The following is a 19,182-nucleotide window of genomic DNA, read 5'->3' on the forward strand; positions in this document are numbered from 1 at the left end:
TGACGTGTACATGTTTGTGTTTATGTTTGATTGTTGATGACTTTCTATGATTGTCCTGCTATGACACATTGGCCTTTAGTCTAATGTCGAGCAGCAGGAGGATCATAAACAGGCATAGCAGGTATTAGAGCTTCTTTTGCATTGCCTTGCATTGGGGGAGAGTGATTAAGGCGAAGCATAACCTATATCATATCGTTATCTTTCAATTTTGTAGCTCTTGTTTATCTTTTGTAAAATTTGGTTGTATATGTTTTGTTATGAGGTCTTGTGTCCTCCCTTGTATATTTGTATTTCCGCTGCGTAGTTTATAACTTTTTATGGTTTTAAGGAGTTAAGTCATTTTAAAACGCAAGCATTGACACTGGAACCACGATCCATGCTTGTCATGTTGATTTGAGAAGCCGACGACGAATCATTCCGCCATGATATAGTTTTGATAGGCCGTTGATGCCTTTACTTTATTAGATTCTAAATAACTTTTGTTTTTCTACAAAGGCGCACAGTTTTAAAGCAGATGCTGCCGAAATTTCCACTGACTTTTTAAAATTTTATTATTATTTTATTTATTTTATTTTAATGTAACACCCAAATTTCCTCCCGTCCTTCACGGTTTTGGTTTCGTACAAGACGTCTGAAATTCAGGGGTGTTACAAGTGATAGTATGTTTGTTGTGTCTTAGTGAGATACAATAGTTTCTCATCTATGTGTACAATGTTTTACATGTCATTGAATCTAAAGTTGATTCCCTCATCATCTATAATGAAACTAGAAAGATAGAACATTAACCTGTCAAGCTTGTGTTTGTCGTTTAGCAGTGGTTTGATTGCATTGGTGTGCTTTCTTATGATCTTCTTTTTCTTCCATCTCCATATTGTGTTTTGACTTACACCTATTGCTTTGGCAACAGCAGCTTGAATTGTATTTTTAGCCTTTTCTAGGCTCTTAAACTTTGTGTCATCAAAGATGATTTGTCCCCTTGACTTCTTCCCAACCCTTTTATTGTTTACATTTATAGGGAATGATTTTTATTGTTGTTGCTGTTTGACTTGGCTCCATATTCTTGAAATGGTCTTTCTACTAACTTTATACTTTGTTGACATATCCCCCATGATCCCATGTGCTTGCTTACCTTTATTGTTGACAGGTAAAAGCAACTCATGCATTATTTGTTTACTACTATAGTTGTCTAATTCCCTTGATTTTTCATGTTAATTGAAGTTTAAGCAATGAATGAAGTTAAAAGTGTGGTTTCATTAATTGTGGTTATCCCTTTTATAATGTTGTTCCCATCATGTGTTGATTCTGTTTTGGCTGACGCTAAAGTGCTCTAAATTGTATGTTGATTGATTTTTTTGGTCTTCCTGGTGCCAAAGATAAAATTTGTGAACTTTACAACTTTTAAGCTGTTGTGTATTTGGCATCACATGTTTTGGTTTTGGCTGTGTGTTTGATTTCTAATTTGGCTGTGAGTATCTATTTTGTGAAATTAACAATCCATTTGGAAAACATTTTTGAATTTACATGGCTTTACTTAAATCAGTTCTCTTTTTCCTGCAGGCATCAAAAAGATTTGAGCTAATAATTGACATCATTATAATACAAAAGCACAAGTCGAGGTCATTACATGTTTAAACTAAAACTTGCGTTCCTACACTCTACTCGGCACTCAAATGAGAGGATTTACTATTTTCATCATTTCAATAATGGATGGGGAAAAGGGAAATTATGGGGTCGATTTCCTTTGTACAAACCACACCCTTCGAATGTTCAGAGATTTTGGAGGTTAAATATAAGCTTTTACTTCTCAATTCAAACATCCCTACATTCCAAACCATTGCTATCCAAACTCCATCAAATAAGCTCAAGAAAGTGTCATTGTCAGCCAGCAGAATACGATCACGATTTGAATTTACATCATGGATGCACATTGCGCACCCATTACCGTGACTTGGCTTGGCTTTCTCCCTCAAGTAGGACATAAACACCGTGACTCCAAGCTTCTCGCACTTAAACTTGTGAAACTGCCTCTTTCAATTTACAATAAAAATCAATACAAGACTGGCTATTTGCGTTTGCAGTTTCTGGTTCAGTATTTACACCAGCAGTAGTCAGATATCTATTCTAGAACTGTGCCATCGGGCTCCTCTTTAGTAACCTTGGCGTCAAATGGGAGTTGATTATAAACAGGGTTAGAAAGGGAACTGGGCATTTGTAATGGATGCTTCACCTTTGCTTTTGTTGTTATCTAGCCACCTGGACTGTGTTGCTGTGATTGATATGTATATTTTGTAATAGAATCTATATCAACCATTTCATCATGGCCTGAACTTTTATCAATCAAAGAATCCTACAAGCATATTAGAAGTTTAAAGTCAGCACTCAGTTATTTTTATCAATCAAAGAATCCTACAAGCATATTAGAATTTTAAAGTCAGCTCTACTCAGTTATTTTTTCCAGCTTATATGTTAGTATTGACTTGTTAGTTAAAGCACCAAGTTTATAAAGGTGTTTAATCTGTCATTCTTTTTAATCACAATGAACAAAGTGAAATAGAAAAGTGCTTTGAAACAGATCAAATGAGAACTACAAACTGCACATAAGCTCATTGCATTTCTGCTCAGTGCATACACAACTACAAGAGGTTCTGATAAAATACCTCTCTCTTGTGGTAGACAAGTCTTTAACTTCCAAACGATCATAGTAAAAGAGTATCTGCACAAAAAAAATGGAACATTGACATTAAAACCGAAAGAAAAGTTAAAAACACAGAAATAGGTTACATGCAGATTTTTTTAATAAAATTATTAAAAAGTATGTGATATGTTCATCGTCGATTGGATCAAAAATGTTTAGTTCTTTGGTTTCAGACAACAACAAATAGTAATGTCTTTTTAAAAGACGCACACTTCTTATTGATGTAAACCTACAAATGATGCCTAACTTTATTTCAAATTTAGATGAGCCAATTCTACCATTGTTTTAATAGTAGTTAAAGTTAAGAATTTGACAATGACTTTCAAACCTTGTCATTGGGTCAGCCCGATAGAGATGATCAAACTAGGGCACATCAAGGAAACCTATAACTATGGTCATCACTCATCAGGTATATGATAGTACCAAATATCCCTACCAAGTACCAGCTATCTGCTTAGATATTAAATAATGTGCTAAAAGTCCTTACCTTACCAATCAACTGAATGTTTGATGCATCAGCAGCCATGATCTGCACTCCTAAACAATGATTAGGAGAAATACAAAAAGGGCAAAAAATGGAATTGTATACACATCCATCTTCTTGGCACCAGATACCTTGCCCTGGAATATTTGTGCAATTCCTCTGATAAAGTCGCTGATCCACTGACAAACTATCAACTATCAGAACTGGGACAAGGGATGGTGAACTCTGCAGACTTTGTTTCTTATTTTCATTAGAAAGACTAGACAAGATGTATTTTGATAATGAAGTCAATACACATGAAATATATGAGCTTCTTCCAGGAAGACCTAATGAGTTTCTGCAGAGTGAGCAAAATATGTGCAATCGTTGATCCAAACAGAAATTGCCACAATTCAAATATATATCACGAGGTTGAATGCTTGGCTTAAGTTCACATGCTGAGAAGTTCACATTTGATTCAACTTTTGGTGTTTGATGGGAACTCTCATTTAACACTGAGTAATCCATCGTTCTATTATTTTGAAATTTATCTGCTGTCACCATATCAAATTTCATCTTTGGGATGGATTTCATCTGTTGGGAATTATACATTATCCTTCTTTTCTGTGCATGAGAATTAACACTCAAATTTGCTGATGACTCTATTTCCTTGATTAATCCATTTGTTTCTTCTCTGCCATTCCTTTCTGGAGTCATATCAATACATGTCACTTTCGAAGGAGATTCAGCTGAACCTGTTAAGGACATGTGAGTTGCTTGATCAAACACAACAGATGTCTGAACTAAGGTAGAGTGAGAAATTTCCTCATTCATGGATGCCACAGGACATGGTACACAATAGTTTTCAAGTGAAAGAGCCTCCTTGACGACAGAAAGCTCTAGCCTTTCTTCACAAGAAGGCACACAAGGAGTTCCACAGCAACTGAAAACAAAGGAAACCATGTAAGTGATGCTATTTTCAGAAATTATGTACCTCAACAGTCAACATGTAAAAGAGCAAACGGTTTTCACTAGAAACAGAAGTTGATAAATCATTCGTGAGCCAAGAGAACATGGTATAGAAAATAATTTTCTTAGAACATTTATTCAAGTAAAAACAGAAGCAATTGCACAATTGAGGTTTGCAAAAGGGAACAAGAGTTCAACGTGGCTTCAGTATCAGCAACCCAACTATAGAGCTGCACAGTACAGATCTTTGAGCTCTTTTAGTAAGAGCTAATTATCACCTTCTTCAACAGTCAAAAACCAATTTCTGTAAGAAACAAATTCAGATGGTGGGTTACTAAAAGTTTTTGATTTCCCAAAGGTACATGTTATATCAAAACCTATTAAGACAAGATTTTTTCAATAATCATAATGCCATCAAGAATGGCCACAATACCAAGGGAAGTAGGACAGGAAATCGTTATATTTATCAATGGAAACAAAATCCATGCTCTAATATGTGTCAGGACTTGAACCTTGAAATCCATCCATATTAGTTATTAATTGATGATTACAGAGAGCTAGGTTTCTTAATCCTTTTGCACATTTCAAATAGAACATAGAACACAGAGCACACAAGAATCACCTCATATCCTCCCCACCATCACATTTTGCATCATTCTCTTTCTGGGTGTCAGTATTCTCTTCAAGTGGTGAAGATTCCTGAATCCCCTTGTAGCTTAGAGATCTTACTGTCTTATAATAAGAGCTACCACCAGTTCTGTGTGATAGACAATGAGAGAGTCCGGGAGACGGCATGATCATGCTGCCAGAACTCAATCTCTCTTCTCCGACTTTTGGTTTGATCAATTCCCGACTTTTAACTTTTATTGATCTTTTTACAGAATTATCAGGTGGAATAATTTCTGAATTGGTAATAGAATCTTGTGGTTTACAGGCATTGCCAACCCTCTCCTGCAAAATGCAAAATTTTAGAACTTCAAGGAAAAAGAAAATAGAAACATTAAGTGGACATCATATTAGTGTGCAAGAAAGAGAAGATAAATCATGAAGATGAAGGTTATTGTATAACCTTAATGCTAGAGAAGAATGATCTCAAACCCTCAACCGATGTCTCGAAGTTCTCAAATGTTCTAATTGATTTCCTAAGCCACTTTGAAATGTAGATTGTATTTCTTTCCTCACGAAACCGTTCATCTGTAGGGGAGCAAGTGAAGAAACTTTATCAAAGTATTTACTGTGGCAAGCAATTTTCAGTTCTCACTACCTAACATGAATGATGAACCTAACAGAAAGGAACAGAAAAAAAAACAACAAAAAATATTCACCAGAACAATATAACTTGAACATTGGCAAGCAAGACATTATATTACTCTAACATGACCTGTACTGCAATAAACAAGCCAACTAGGTTCATCAATCTTGCAGACAAGGAAGAATATCATTAAAAAATTACTGGTTTTAAGCGCAGAAAAGATTTGGATTTTGGTTCCACAATGCAAATGAAGTAAAAGAGGAGAAAAGAATCAAGTTTGTAAATGCAGCTCTAAAATAATCTTGTTTGTGGTCACCATAGGCAACAGTTCACAACTTCACATCCAGATTAAAAGCTTGCCACAAGTCTAAATTCCATCTTCACATAATACTGTATTGGTTCAAACACTGAAGTTTGCTAGCACATGCATATAAATGATAGCACACTCTATGATAATCGACATATAGTATGAACTCTAAATTTCAAATTCAATAAGTTGCGCTTATTTAAATACAACAACAATAGCAATACCAAAGCCTTAATTCCAATAGATTGGGGTCGTATTATTTAAATGCACAAATAAATTTTAAAAAGCTAACCAGAAAAAGCAAGGAGATTCTACAGCATCTATTTCGCAAAAATTCTTAGTAAAGAAACTTATCCTGGAGGCATAAAGGATATACCGTTACTATTGTCAAAAGTAGCCTAAAAATCTCATCCATCAACCTTCATTTGGATTCACAAATTCAAAATAAGTATGACAAAGATTCTTATCTCTTTCATTTCTGATCACGTCCTCTAGCAAACTCAGTTGTTAATTTCTGCTCAACATGGCATTAAACATAATTCCGCATAGATAAAACATTTATATAAGGAAGACAGGAATTACCTAAGAAGATTATGGCCCCGTAATCATGTTTATGACGAATGCATCTACCTATCATATGAAAAAAAAAATGTCACATGATATGAAACCTTCAGTAGCAAGTAGCAAGTAGCAAGTCGCAACTACTACAGAGACCAAAAGAAATCCAAATGATACAGAAGCAAGAAGAGGCGATACGCAACTCTTGAGAGAATGGAAAGATTTAACATGATAGATTGGAAAGTAAGAAGTTTATAAAAGCTTAATTTTGTTGGTACACCTAGAGCCCATAGACCTACCAGTAAGCACACCAAAATATGAATGCTTTGATTGCCTACAGAAGTCATTGCCTGATCAGTGATCCACAGATCCAGGGATGTCACACCCTAGTTGGGGGTGTAGGACATACGTGGTTACCTGAAGGAGTGTATACAACACCGCATACATAGATAATAAACAACATCCATAAACGCACACAATAGCTGGTGGGCCTGGGTTCATTTTAGGTTCTGCTTGTAGGATCCATTCAATTGTATTCTTGTAGTAAGAAACTCCTTTTAGAAAATCCATTGGTAATTTAGTCATCAAATTCTATAATCCGTGCTTTTCCTCCATAATAAAAATAATCTGTAACAACTAAATATTCTAGTTTTCAAGCCTTTAGATTTGAGAAGCCAACAATACTAAACAATATAGTAAGTTTTTATCAAAAAAGCATCTGATGAATATATATATATATATATATATATATATATATATATATATATATATATATATATATATATACATACATATATATATATATATACATACATATATATATATATACATACATATATATATATATATATATATATATATATATATATATATATATAATCTTGTTTTTGACCATTGACCACGTCCATAAACTAAACCCACATACCAGACATGATACCATGTTCTTTTTTACCGAATGCAGCACCATGGCTAAGGCTATGATTTATCTTCATGTATGGATACTTCAACTCATCACTGTCTTTGCTATTTGTTATAAACAACAAAATTAATCCATACTCACATAGCAGTAAAAAAATGTTCAACCTAGTTTTCTCCTATGTGCCATCTATAAAACCAGATGTTCAAACCATAGCACTTAAAGGATAAGGTTAAGCATTAAAACTTAAGTGGTTATATACTTAAAGGCTAAGGTTAAGCATTAAAACTTAAGTTGTTATAGTCCCCAACTTATTTAAATTCCATTCTATTTTACCTTCATTTTGACTCACATTTTTCTAGTTCGATTGGACTCAATTCAATTCCGTTCCATAAGGTTGGATAAAACATGTCAATAGGGGAGAAAAAGTCCTAAATATAAGAAGTTATGACAAAATCATGCTTCATTTTCTGCTGTTAATGTTTTCGTATTTATAAATTATTTTTTCTCACTTCATTCCCTTGTAGTCTGGGAAAATATCCATGTCTTCAGTAGCCCAAAAGACTCACCAAGATACTAATAGTACTGATATTAAAAATACGAAATGTTCATTTGCCACAATAGCCACAACAGCCCCTCAAACAGCATACCTGCAGCCTGGTTTAGTGCACGGAAGGCTTGGTGGCAGTACCAGTCACTGCCACTCAGCAGAGTTTTAGAACATTTATGTGTGTCATTATATTTCTTCTTTTCAGCAATTCGGATGTCATATCTGCAAGGAGTTCATGATTGATGTTTCAGTTTTGTATAAGTCTAGAACCCCAAAATAAAAAGAAAGAAGCAATGAATCCTTACACATTTGGGAAAGGTATGCCAACAATTATCTGAAACAGTTAAGAAATGACATCTCAATAATAGTTTGCTAAACGAGAACAAATTTTCCCACAAAAATAATCTGTTGTTCAGCCACTTTTCATTGAGCTAATGAAAGCATAAGTGCACAAAATACATACTTAAAATCAAAACGCTCCAAAAAGGATACAACAGCACGAGCATTTTCATCTGAAAAATCAATTCCTTCAGAAACCTGTACACAATGCCAGCAGCCAATAATGAAGATAAAGCAACTTGAATGAATCATATTGTTCCATTAACTTCTTAAATTTTTACTTTGGAAGTAGCAACCACCACCATAAAAATTACTCCCAACATCCCTTAATGAGATCAAGAACATGAAAACTGGAAGGGTCGAAAAAGAAAAGGCATGCAAAGACTTGCCTCTCCCGCAACCCAGCCTTTCCAAAAAAATTTCTCAAATAACACTAGATCCAATTTATCATCCAAATGCAATAAATACCTGCTTTCTAAAATCAAATAAGAAACATGATGAATCTAATTAGTACTTTGCTATGTTGCTTGGACAAAGAACTAAAACTTCCATAGAAACTATAACAAGTAACAACAGAAAACGAGCTTCCTACAAAGTTGATTGACAAATTTTACTTTTTAGCATGAACTTTCACACTTTGAGACCAGGTAATCAACTTCCAATATTTTCCAGAATAGAATTTTGTATAAGGCTCGGATGGTGTTTGAAACAAAAAGGTCAAACCACATGCTGTTCAATTAGGTGTAAATGAGACTGAGACTTTCTGCTTACAAGCTACTCAAGTTCAGCTAAAATAGGATTTTAATGCCAGTTGAGTGTTTGTATCTAATGGTGTATGTACTCAAAATATCTGTCCTTGAGTATGTTGCATTGATAAAAAAAAATTCACTTTCCAAACTCAACCAACTAATGCACAAATCAAATAATAATCATAATAATGAAATTGCGCAGCACAAAATAATCCAGATTTGCGTATGCATGAGTAAAAACCACTTTTATATTTTACACTTGAGTGAAATTTTCAAAATAGGAACTAAATAGTGCTACATAATGTAAGAATAGCTGCAAACCTTTCCTCGGCAAACTGCAAGAAGTGCAGCCCCTTCCTTACAGTCACCAACTGAGTTATATGTGGTACAACCATTGGTGTTTACTTTCTTAAGCTTTCTTTTTTTTCCTAGGGTATGCCTTGTGGGTGGATGAATAGCATTGTAATAATCCTTCAGAACAGTATCCAAATCCTCTTGGCTTCCTCTAGGCTCTGCATGTCAAATGGTATTAGCAATTATCTCATAACAGATGATATGTACTAAACCTCTTCAAATGGCATTTACAACAACATTCCATTGCATTAATGTCATTAAGCGACTCCCACCCAACAATTAATCAAGGAAATTTTATCCTGAATAATCCAATCTTTACTCGATTTTCCTACAATAATCTCATCTATTAATTAACCATGAATATTCTGTACTATTATGTCACTTACCCAAGAAAATTGTTGTGTATATTATGCCCTATTCTTGTAGGTAAATTAAGGGAAAAAAAGAAAAAATAAAATTAAATAACATAACTAATTAAAAAAAAAAATATAGAATACACCTTCCTTCCCTCCCCACGCACTGCCACTACCCCCACCCTACTATCACCCTCCCCTCTCCACCCCACTAGCCTCAGCAGCTGCTAGCCAATGGACCACACAAGCAATTTCATCTTCACCACCACCACCACAACATCATCCTCAACAATCTTACCATACAACCATCAATTCACCAACCACACTTATCATCACAAAACAACACCAACACCAACCGTACTTGTCTACTTCATCATCCTCTTTCTATCTCCGTGTAAACCCAAATGCGGCATAGCCCCATCAGACCCAATGTAAAGACGCCAACAAAGACCCTCTACTAGCACTTGATCTCCTCCCACCACTAGCCCGCTAAAGACAATATAGAGGGAGAAGGGGTGGGGGTTTTCGATGGTATAGGCGCAAGGAGTCTTGATGGTACGATGTGAAGAGTTGTTGACGGTGAAGGGAGGGTGTTATCAATGGTGAATCGAGAGTGGGTTGTCATCGGTGGGGGCAGGGTCATTGGTGGTGGTGCGTCGATGTTGGAGGTGGTTGTTTTAATTTTTTTTTTTCCTTGATTTTCTCCTTTCATTGTTTTTTCTCTTTTTTTTTCAAAATAACTTGTTTTATAGGTTTTAGGTTGCTCAAAACACTTAATGTTAGGATTGATTAAGATTAATCAAAAGTTGGGATTATTGTGGGAAAATTAAGAAAAGGTTGGATTATTTTTGGTAATTTTTCCTTAAATTAAAGAAAAAGAGAATGCGATATCCTCAAAATAAAATATTCAAGAACATCATGATGAACCTTTTCAGTAGCCACTTGCAGAGAGTAGTTACTTACCAACAAAGACAGTTTTTCTTGCATTCATGTGAGACCATTGGCCTGTTTCAATCCACCTTTTACAAAGCTTATCCATTAGCTTATAACTTGGAAAGAACACAAGGGAGCCACCAGGAACAACCTTAAACAACTCCTCTAGGGCTTTGCCAACAGCATCCTTCATGAACGTACACAATAGAAAAACTATGTGATTTTAACCTAAAAGTTAACAGAAAAAGTGAAAACGAAAAGTAACATCATCAGCAAATACCTGGAAAGCGTATACATCAGCAGTCTTGTAGCTAGCATTTAGAGGATAATTACGAGGACCCATGGAAATTACAGAAGCCCAAACCTTCGGAAAAGGAAGAATAATAAGCAAAACTAGACACAACATAGTGAGCAGAGAGAAAGGAACTTGACCGGCTAAATAAAAATAGTGCTCACATACTATACCTGAGATTCAATATCAATTACATGTGGAGCCTCTAGAAGGGTACCAAATTGGATCCCTAGTTCAGAAGAAAATGAACTCATCGGAGATAGAGTCCTAATATTGCCCAAAAAAGCAAGAAAATCAAGAAATGTAATGGAATTAGTTATAGATGTACAAAACAACAACCCAAAGTAAATCTCAAAGCCTATTTGACGAAGTACAACATAATTCATACAAGCGAAGCTCGTGGAATTGAACTTAAGCAAGTTTGATGAAGTAAAAAGCGCCATAATTCATTTAATAAAATAAACATATAGCAATTAAGAATAGAAAACCAACCAACTCTCCGAATAGGGCTAATTTGATTTACAAATCATAATATTCAGAAAGTGATAATAGGAAATTTAGAAGGACAGCCCCAAGTATGGGGCTAAGCCAATTGCTATTTGACCAGCAATAAACCCTAAACATAGAACAAAAATAAACCACTAATTGCAAAATGAGCATACACCTACCCAGATGTTAAAATCACTGATAATGATAGATTAGCAATATCTCTGAATACAACAGCTGGGTTCAAGCACCACATACTGAAAGTAAGTCTCCAGCTACCTGAAAAGGAATCGTATTTAGCAACACAAAATGGCCAAAAAACTATACTTGAAGAAGGAATTGAGAAAGATGAGAAACATAATACAAGAAAATATGGAAAAAGATTAACAAAAGGGGGTATCTTATCTTGTACAACATTCTAATTCAAAGATGGGGTTGCTTGTCAAACGAGAAGGCACTTACAGTTCACCTAGTTGAAAGTAAATTAAGTTACAGACCATTTAGTAAATTGCCTAACTAGATATTTGTAGAATCCACGGTAACAACTTAACTCGAAAGATGTTCAAAAGGTTTCGAGATAGAAGATCAGATTCGGAAGCAATGTACTATTAATGAATTAATGATAGATTGAAGGTCATTAAACCCATCACTCATGCATATATGTCACAACATAGACAAACATATAGAGGACATAGATAAAAAGAAACAATTCAGATACTAAGGATACCCTTAAGGATGTTATTTAAGATGGTATTGGTATCATACCATCTCGCTTCAAATCTTGATGTAGAACAGAGGATAAAAACATGTTAGAGGTGTATATGCAACCACACAAAATGGTCATGTAAATCCACATATACAAGGTCAAACACTTGAGGAAGATAGTAAACTACTTCACTTTACATTGTAAGTCTACAAAATAGCATGTTTAAACCTCACCGGTGTCTTTTACGAAGAGCCACTGAATAACAAGTTGGTAATCATGTATGTGAATCCCATCACCCTGAAAGAAATAATTCAATGAACAGAAAAGACCTGCAAGGATAACATGACATGTTAGAAGGATTCTGACTATATTTAGGTGAAATAAAAAGAGCATTGTACAAAAATCAATTACCCTCCAATGTTGTTGCTGACATTCCACTTAAATGAGCTAACCCGGACTCACTATCTGCAGCAACTTTAATTGCCTTTAGAAGAGGATTGCATGTTAGTAAAAGGACAAGTAACAGAAAGCACAACCGAATGATCATTATATGCATGTACCTTGACAGCACACTCTTGCAAGATTGGAAAGCATTGTTGTGATATGTTTGCTTCCTGGAGCTCCTTTAGAGCCTTGTCCCCTGTCCAGCTGCAAAAAGGTACATAAGAAATATAGAGTAATAGGAATTGTAAATTACTTCCATCCAACATAAATTTCTTTATAATATTTTGTTACGTCTCAAAAAGAACCTCCTCTATCCTTCTAAAAATAACTAAGTTATAATTTTCTCAATAAGCCCATTTAGTTATAGATTGTTTAACCGATGGCTTTTATAAAAGCATATGTTTTAAGAAAAAATTACTTTAACCACATAAACATCCTTAAGCCATAAAATTGCTAAAGAGGAAATCTCATGCAAGCTTGAAAAAAGACAACATTATCATTTCCTATTTCAAGTAACATTACTTAAGTTACTTTGTAAATTTGTCACTGGAATTGAAGAACTTCTTACACCTATTACAATACAAAACCAAAAATAGTGAGTAGAACAAGAAGTAATTAAGTGTAGTTTTGGGTGAAAAACAACAAAAATAACCCCCCAAAAATTACTATAACTACATAAACATCCTTAATTGTTGTATGATGTTGTTTTTGGTTACTAATAATTATAATTGGTAAAAACATTCACAACGGGATAAAAAATGTAATTCAAATGACAGTAAAATTTAGCTCTAACTATAATAAATAATAATTGTATCACATATTCCCTTGTACCTAACCTATATCTTGATGCTAAAATAAGTTGGGAGCTAAGGGACAACAGTTCACTAACCATGAACAATAATGCTGAAATCCACGCTTTTCTAAGCTATCTTTTCGACGCTCCATCCAGCTTAAGACATCCTGTAAAGTTTTAGCCACAAAAAATTAATAGGGAATATGTAAACAATTAATCCAAGAATGTAAATGTAACTTAAGGGCTAATTGGCAACACTCACTTGGACCATTTCATACAAAGGTTGGTATGTCAATGAGTCCCCTGCACAGAGTTGACCTAACTCCATCTGCAATTCTTTTATAGAGTATACAAGCATTAGTAACACACGGTCACAACACGAACAATATATTGCAAGAGTACACTTACGTTGCATAGACTCTTCATCAATATCCACACTACCAGCGTCCCGAGACAAGTCTTCGATATTGCTGACAAGGGTCAAGTTTCAGCAAATAACATGTTAAGGGTTCTTTGTAAATTTATTAATACTTTTGAACTTTTGAATATAACTGGTCCAAATAGGATTATCGTTCTCTTTGAGTTTCAATGATGAGAAGACCTAGGTTTAAAATTCCAAAGGACAAAGAGCCAAAAACGATCATCTTTATAAAGCACTCATCAAGAATCCAGGAGCAAACCTAACTATATTGTTCACAAATACTATAACTCTAGAAGAAAAACAAGTCATTTCCTTTTTGTGTGAAGAGAAACCTCGACAAATGGCAAGGATAAAACTTAATTTTCATCCAAACATCAGTACGGGAAAGATGCGAGATACCATTCATGCTTATTTTCCTATGATCATACTTATTTTTCTATAACGGCAAATGGCAAAAGATATGATATAAAATACTATAAGTTATATGGATCCTCTTGTGATTTTAGACATAAGAAAGCATGGCTACACAAAGTCAAGTAATTCTATAGTCAAGCTCAAAAGTGTGTACACTGAAGGACATGATATTCCCAAACAATTGGCTTCCTTGCTAACTTGAGAAGACTCAAGACTCCTTAATAAATGATGCTCATTAATATAGTTAGGCAAAGTGATAGCAATTAATTAAAGATTAGAGGCATACTGGGCTTCATCAAGAATGAGGACAGCCCCCTTGATATCAACTTCCATGGCTCGTCTAACAATTGGATTAACTATATAACTATATGGGCAAAAAACAATATGTGCATTATCAGCCAATGCACGCGCTGCAAAATAGGAGCAACCTGCAAATGGAAACACATTTGTTCTAATTTTGGCAAGGAAACTCACTTATAGACATGAAACTTGAAAACCACCATAATATAACCAAAAAAAAAGACAGGCCTTTAAAATGTACGAACCTTTTACTCTCTTTCCAACTTTGACAAGATCTTCAATGTCATGAGCCTCGTGACAGCCACCTTTTTGTAGCGATGGATGACTCGTAACTTTGTGATGATTTCTACATCAAAAAAACAAAGACATTAATAAAAAACGAAACTGTCAAAAAGGAATTACAATATGGATTCATGGAAGTCACTAACTTGAACTGTGGACACCCAGTTTCCTTGTCTTCAAGAAGCAACTTGCTGAAAAAATTATATGTCTCCTTCTTAGTGGAACGAATTAATGAAAGGAAATATGAATCAGCATAATAGGTTAAAGAAACTTTACCATTCCTCATCTAGCTTGTCTCCCCCATGAACCCTTGCATTTGTGCAATAATGCTTTCTCGAGGCCTAGAAAGATGTGAGATGAGGAAAAAGAAAATTGTTATAGGTATGTATTAAATCCAGTACGAATAAGGACCCTTCATGCTCCCTAAATGTATAAGATCAATACAAACCCTAATTAACCAATGGTTATGTACTTAACATATCCAACAACCATTATGCCATTAAAAAAGTTGAACAATCTAGTCTCCAAAAGGAAAAGGTTGGCATGTTCAGGCAGTTCATAATTTTCTATAAGGTATCTTGCAAGAATGGACAAAATTATTTCTCGAAAAAACTTATATTGAGAGAATTACCAAAACAGCCATTGGGACCCTATAAGCAGTCTTCTGGTATTCACGAATAACTTGAGAGATTTGTGAATGAGTTCTCCTACAAAATTTCAGAAAATGAGCAGCTATATTATTTAGGCATCATATACTAGTTAATAAGACTCTATTTCAACTTTCAAGTATGTAATAGAAGTATAGAACTACATCATCTCTTACAACACTAAGCTTATAATTTTTTATACTTCTTAAAACAGAGAAGTGACAATTTGCCATTGGCACTTGGGTACGTGTCAAAAGTCAGAAGCCAACAACAGATTGATTTTTTCATCCCTTAATACTAAAAAGGCAATCATTTGTGTCATATATAATTCATTTCATCGTTTCATACTTGAATACATAAAAAGCCTAAAACTATCGTACAATTAGAGTATTTTGGCTGATTAGATACTCTATTGCTATCGAATACATAAAGTATTAGTTACTTTAGTTAATTCAAGTATTTTGGCTAATTAGCTAATCCTATTGAACCCTAACTTGTGAAAAGCAAGCTTCAAAGACATTATAAAACCTTGCATATTAAATTAGTTACTCATTTTTCTATGTATAATTAAAGTATTTTAGCTAAAATAATACAAGAAACCAGTTCTCATTCAAAATTATAGGATCAACTAACAATACTACCTCCTCAAAGAGTAATTTCACAAAACAATGTACATACTTTATCGTTTAAGAAAGTAATTTCACAAAAAAATGTATATACTTAATCATTTAATTCTCAACTAGAAAAGATATGTTTACAAACACACCTTATTAGTTATTATCATAAAAGGAGATGTATGTATTTCCAATCAAAACTAGATAAAAAAAATTATACTTTATTCAGCTCTATCCAAAATACTAATCTACAACTAACAAAATCTGATAAAACACAAAAGCAATTGTTAAATTACGCATGGTGATTTACGAAAAGAAAGAATAAATGACAAGCAAATGAACTTCACATAGATTATACAATCCACACTTACGAGGCATAAAAAATAGTGGTCACTTTCTCCTTTTTATTTTTACTGGTTGTTGCAGATGGAGATGCCTCCATTGTTGATGTCTCTGAAGAAAAATTGAACATCTCAATCAGAACTGACAAAGAACAACTGACCATAACACTTGCTACAAAATGTAAATGTATCATCTGCAATGCAATCAGGCAAACATTCATATATTAACTATAATATGTCGCACAATCAACACCCATGTCTAAAGAGGCATCTAGCCAACAATATTTCATAAATACTTTGCATGGAAGCCATTATATCATCAAGGTCATAAAACTCAATCATCACTTATAACCTAGCGGAATGTGCCAACACCAAACAATGCTATTAATAATATTTTCAAGTTTTAATGCTATTGGAAAACACGAGAATAACATCATAAAAATTCACGCACTTTCAAGTTTTAATGCTATTGGAAAACTCAATATGGTGATAAAGCCAACACTTAGTTTTATTTTGTAGTACCAAATTCATTTATTAGAAAGTAAGGCTCAATAGAGAAAAAACAAATCTTGTAATTTTTTTTCCTATATTTATATGCAACCTCCCTTTCTAATATATAAAGACAAAAATAACCAGAGATAATCTAACTTTTTTCTACTTTCCCTATAATAATCTCACCTGTTAATTAACAATAAACAATCGATGTTTTCTTCGAACGTATTTCCACCTAAAACAACTTGCAATAATCGATAAATATTTAATAAAATAAACTTTCACTGCCTCTCCCATCCTCCCATACCGATGGCCCCCTCCCTACCCAACCTCCTTCCCCACTGGTTGCCCCTACCCCAAGCCATTTCCCACCATGCCCACCACCACAGTCCCACACACAATGGCCCATACACCTCCCAACCCCATGCACAACCCTTTTCCCTTGAAATCAAAATTGAACTTGAAATTGAAGATTGCTGGTATAATGAGCTTCAAATAGAACATACGGCAATGAAGTAATGAACACCTCTTATTCCTTTCATTTGATCTCATGGCATTGTAATGAACTTGAAATGAATTGAAGATGGCAATGATTTCCTTCTCCTGACTATTGTTTATCTCATGGGCAATCAAACTTAAAATTCACGGCCATATTGAAGATGGAGGTAATGAACTCGAAATTGAAAAGGTTTGGGTTTTGATAGTGGGCACGGGGGGGGGAGTCCACGGTGGCCAGCGGAGACAGAGAAGGATGAGTGGTGAAGGTTTTTAAAAAAATTTTATAGTTTTCAAGTAATTTCTGAAATTTCTTTATAAAATAACATACAGTTTGCAAGTAACCCTCATAACCTTACCAATCACCACCAAAGTTCTGATTACTCATGATTAAATATAAAGATTTGATCATTATAGGAAAATTAGGTAAATGTTAAATTATTTTTGGTAATTTTTTCTAAGTAAAGCCCATAGTACAAAAATAAGGCTATATCATCGTATCGTAATTGTATTGTAAAGGTTTTTGAGTTTATTGTGGAATCCGTTTCACGATCATTACAGCAACCATGACCAAAACCATATTTTTGCACTAATGGTAAAGCCATATGACTTTTGTTCGTTTTACTCTTGACTTATACTTTTGTGAGCTTTTTTTGCCAATATTTAGTTCTTGCAGTTACCTGGTTTCCAATAAATTCAATACTGGTTTCCTGTAATTGCAAGTACAACACTATTAAGTCTAGTTATTAGTTTCGAAAACGAAGTACTTTACTTCAATGGCTAAAAATTTATAGTTCTTTTGGTTTGACATATAATGAACTATATCAAAATAGAGTCAATAAAAAATAAATTTGCTATTACTAACAAGGGTACAGCTGCGTACTTTGAGACCCAAACCCCATTTAAGTGGGAGCCACCTAATCCCATGGGATAATGAAATGGTGTAATAATTTCAATAAGCATGTAGGTTCCTAACATAACAACTATACATGCCGACTTTTCCTCATTTCGCCAAACTAATTCAGAATCAAATTGAATATTATAATTCCTGAATTTCCAAATTAGGGTTTCTCGACGTGTTATTTTATGTTGACGATGTCAATAGGCATGTAACTCCCAAACATAATGCATACATGATAAATTCCACATTACGCCTAACTAATTTAAAATCAAATTGAAGAAAATGTATAATTCCCAGACTTGTAAAAAGTGTTCCGCGTAAAAAAGAGGCATTTACATACCAGAAAGCTGGGAATCAACCACAAAACCACCGCCGTGATTAAGAGGATCAGAATCAGCCCTAGAATCGGGTTTGCACTGCATCTGTTGTTGCAAATTAGGGTTGTTGGTACCGCGATGACGTTGCCATGCTAAAGCAGAACAAAGTAGCGATAAAGATTTTCCAGTTCCAGTTGGGGATTCGAGTAAAGCATGGCAATGGCCGTCTTTTTGAGCTCGATCAAGTGTGGAAATTACGCGACCCATAAATGCAAGTTGAGAACCATACGGTTTGTAAGGGAATTCGACTGGAATTCCTCCGATATGGTAAAGATTTTTAGGGTTTTCAGACATTCTTTTGGGTAAACTTTGCAGATTGGAATGTAGGGGAGATTGTAGAGAAAAAAGGTAAAAGAAGTACCGTTCTGGAATGCGAGGATTAATTAGCGGGAGTTGAAAATAGAGGAGATTGTAAGGGAATTGGTGGTTTTTGGGCGCGCCAACGCTTGAAAATGGCGTCTAGGACAAGATTCAACTAAATGGACATCACAAATTGTAAAAATTTCAACTAAATAAGTAATTTAATATAAAAAAATCAAATGATAAGCAAGTTTTATTTTATTTTTCAGAATAAGCATATTGTTTCCATTGCTGAGGTTTGATAACATCGTTATTACTAACAGCAGATTAAATGAGCAGGTTAAAAATAGTCAAGTATTAGTTCGTTATTACTAATAGCGAACAATTACTTTAGTTCAAAAAGTCTGTTTATAATACGTTGTCTTTTTTTGACCAAGAT

The 19,182-nt window shown here is 34.3% G+C and overlaps 1 protein-coding gene across 2 annotated transcripts; it reads right to left on the minus strand.

Moving 5' to 3' along the window:
* Window positions 1-1,569: 1,569 nt before the first annotated feature.
* LOC130798140 (uncharacterized) lies at window positions 1,570-18,929 on the minus strand. Of its 2 annotated transcripts, none has more exons than XM_057661018.1 (27): window positions 18,407-18,929; window positions 16,209-16,290; window positions 15,208-15,283; window positions 14,853-14,917; window positions 14,723-14,767; window positions 14,540-14,640; window positions 14,281-14,422; window positions 13,568-13,629; window positions 13,422-13,495; window positions 13,256-13,326; window positions 12,483-12,570; window positions 12,334-12,406; window positions 12,156-12,251; window positions 11,399-11,495; window positions 10,904-10,997; window positions 10,719-10,802; window positions 10,469-10,625; window positions 9,120-9,310; window positions 8,203-8,247; window positions 8,016-8,044; window positions 7,811-7,932; window positions 6,269-6,316; window positions 5,197-5,321; window positions 4,750-5,078; window positions 3,183-4,101; window positions 2,658-2,713; window positions 1,570-2,347 (listed from the first exon to the last, which is right to left on the minus strand). In XM_057661018.1, exons 1-27 carry the CDS (start codon window positions 18,735-18,737, stop codon window positions 2,338-2,340), a joined length of 3,612 nt encoding a protein of 1,203 aa, XP_057517001.1. In that variant the 5' UTR covers window positions 18,738-18,929; the 3' UTR covers window positions 1,570-2,337. The 2 variants fall into 2 exon arrangements, with proteins under 2 accessions (XP_057517001.1, XP_057517003.1); XM_057661020.1 differs by lacking the exon at window positions 1,570-2,347 and adding an exon at window positions 2,388-2,406 and having other exon boundaries at window positions 18,407-18,922.
* Between the last annotated feature and the right edge of the window lie 253 nt (window positions 18,930-19,182).

The sequence above is a fragment of the Amaranthus tricolor genome, chromosome 13 (assembly GCF_026212465.1).
Source record: "Amaranthus tricolor cultivar Red isolate AtriRed21 chromosome 13, ASM2621246v1, whole genome shotgun sequence".
NCBI classification, from domain to species: domain Eukaryota; kingdom Viridiplantae; phylum Streptophyta; class Magnoliopsida; order Caryophyllales; family Amaranthaceae; genus Amaranthus; species Amaranthus tricolor.

Bases quoted from the DNA above. Each gene is read 5' to 3' on its own strand.
- LOC130798140 (XM_057661018.1), bottom strand. From the start codon at position 18,737: ATGTCTGAAAACCCTAAAAATCTTTACCATATCGGAGGAATTCCAGTC. The intron at 13,630-14,280 runs GTATGCCTCTAA...GACCCTTGTCAG, and splicing joins CTCATTCTTGATGAAGCCCA to CAATATCGAAGACTTGTCTC. The intron at 12,407-12,482 runs GTACATGCATAT...CCTCTTCTAAAG, and splicing joins TGCAAGAGTGTGCTGTCAAG to GCAATTAAAGTTGCTGCAGA.